Here is a 2,500-nt window from a genome sequence, read left to right as displayed (position 1 = left end):
TTTATTTATTTATTGTCACCACTTAGATAGATGTATGTTACAGAATTAAACCTTTCACAGGGCCAAATGTCTCATCTGCCTTTAAACCTGTTGGTGTTAGTGAAAAATGATCTATGTGTATTGTACATTTCCATATGTTGCAAACTCGACAAGAGAGATGTGTGTAAAATGTGTAATAATGTGTAATAATGTGTAATAATTAGTGCTGTCAAACGATTAAAATATTTAATCGCGATTAATCGCATTTATGTCATAGTTAACTCAAAATGAATCGCGATTAATCGCAAATTTGTATCTATTCTAAATGTCCCTTCGTTTATTTATTTTTTCCATCATTTTATTTTAATTTTAATGCCCGTATCAACATGGAAAAGTGGATTGGCTTGCTTTAAGCAAATGTTTTATTTTGTTGAAAACCAACATTGCCAAACAGGGCAGTACAAAATAAAATTATAAAGTGCACATTTCAGGTAAACAAGGACTCAGCAAACCATGGCTTAATATTTTCTTTTTTTCAAGTTTCCTGGGAACATAGCAGTCAGGCCTCTTATTTCAGAAACAATGAACTGTAACAGTTAGGTTACCAATCAAAGGTAAGCCTACTACTTCTTTGCTTTCAGCCAGCTGCCTGTTGACATTTTCAGACAACATTTTTAAAAGTAAACTTTCCATTCAGAAGCTTTTTATCATCCATTTCGCCTTATCGCGCTCACCATTCACTCAAACCGTAACGTTAGCCTACTACACAGTTTGCCAGGCCAAAAAGAACGTTAATAAAAAAAAAAAAACAAACAAAAAAAAATGAATAAAAAAAAATTGCGTTAATCTCGCGATAAAAAAATTAACGGCGTTAAAATGGGTTTGCGTTAACGCCGTTAATAACGCGTTAAACTGACAGCACTAGTAATAATGTGTGTGTGTGTGTGTGTGTGTGTGTGAGTGAGTGATCAATAATGGGTGTATTTTTCTGCAGTATGGTGCTGAATCTGGCTCCATATGTATTTTTAAAATGGGTAGTACAACTCTGCCGTCCCTGGCGCAGGTGTCCAGATATATTTATGTGTGTGTGAGCGTGAGTATACGTATGTGTGTGTGTGTGTGTGTGTGTGTGAGCGTGAGTATACGTATGCAAAACATATGTGTGTGACTGTTATGAGTAACTGTGTATGTGTATATATCAGTGTTCATGAGTAGGTCAGCGTGTGTGTGTGTATATGTCAGTGTGTGTGTATATGTCAGTGTGTGTGAATGTGTATGGGTGTGTGTGTGTATGGGTGTGTGTGTGTGTGTGTGTGTGTATGGGTGTGTGTGTGTGTGTGTGTGTGTGTGTGTGTGTGTGTGTGTGTGAGAGTGTGTGTGTGTGTGTGAGTGTGTGTGTGTGTGTGTGTGTGTGTGTGTGTGTGTGTCTGCGTGTGTGTTTACCTGGCACAGGTGTGTGTGCAGTTCCTCTCTGGGCGTCCCCACAGCACACCAGGTGCTGGCTGATCACCTGTCCTCCGCAGCACTGCGCCTGGAAGCCGTCAAGGAGGACCCCCCCACAGCAGACCTGCCCCGCGGCGGGCCGGAAGGGGTTCCCCCCACAGCACGCGTCCCCCAGGCCCACAGACACACGCATCTGCTCCGGGTTAGGGCAGCACACATCCCCTACAGAGACCCAGAAATAGCACACGAGAGGAGGAGGAGGAGAGGAAGAGGAGGAGAGGAGAGGAGAGGAGGAGGAGAGGGGGAGAGGAGGAGGAGGAGAGGAGGAGAGGAGAGGAGGAGAGGAGAAGAGAGGAGAGGAGGAGGGGGAGAGGAGGAGGGGGAGAGGAGGAGGAGAGGAGGAGAGGAGAGGAGAGGAGGAGGGGGAGAGGAGGAGGAGGAGAGGAGAGGAGGAGGAGGAGGAGAGGAGGAGTAGGAGGAGAGGAGAAGAGAGGAGAGGAGGAGGGGGAGAGGAGGAGGAGGAGAGGAGAGGAGGAGGAGAGGAGGAGTAGGAGGAGAGGAGAAGAGAGGAGAGGAGGAGGGGGAGAGGAGGAGGAGGAGAGGAGGAGAGGAGAGGAGAGGAGAGGAGGAGAGGAGAAGAGGAGGAGGAGAGGAGGAGGAGAGGAGGAGAGGAGAGGAGAGGAGGAGGAGAGGAAGAGAGGAGGGGAGAGGAAGAGAGGAGGAGGAGGAGGAGAGGAGGAGAGGAGGAGGAGAGGAGGAGAAAAAGGAGAGGAGGAGGAGGAGAGGGGGGAGGAGGAGGAGAGGAGAGGAGGAGAGGAAGAGGAGAGGAGGAGGAGGAGGAGGAGGAGAGGGAATACAGCTGTATGAGCATTCAGGGTAATGTGCCACAGTGAGTTTGACTTTGAAATGTTTACAGTTAATTCTATCTGATTAACCAAAGCAGTTATAATCAAGTAAATACTCTAATATGCCAAATACAGGTTTCAGAGTTCTGTAAGAATATTGAGATAGAACCACAGAGGAAGAACGAGTCTCGCAGCTACTTTATACAACACGTCACACACACACACACACACTA

At 46.1% G+C, this 2,500-nt stretch overlaps 1 protein-coding gene across 2 annotated transcripts in view; it reads right to left on the bottom strand.

Moving 5' to 3' along the window:
* LOC116223388 (usherin-like) overlaps positions 1-2,500 on the bottom strand; it is an 88,845-nt gene that overhangs the window by 62,362 nt on the left and 23,983 nt on the right. For both annotated transcript variants that reach the window (XR_004165057.2, XM_031579705.2), the window contains exon 9: positions 1,423-1,644. Coding sequence is in view for 1 of the 2 variants with exons in the window: in XM_031579705.2 (XP_031435565.1) it covers positions 1,423-1,644 (222 nt within the window). In the remaining variant the exon portion in view is untranslated. The remainder of the gene's footprint in view (positions 1-1,422; positions 1,645-2,500) is intronic.

The sequence above is a fragment of the Clupea harengus genome, chromosome 14, assembly GCF_900700415.2.
Source record: "Clupea harengus chromosome 14, Ch_v2.0.2, whole genome shotgun sequence".
Classification (NCBI taxonomy): Eukaryota; Metazoa; Chordata; class Actinopteri; order Clupeiformes; family Clupeidae; genus Clupea; species Clupea harengus.
Note: the sequence above shows the minus strand (reverse complement) of the source record. Positions and strands in the feature narration are given on the sequence as shown.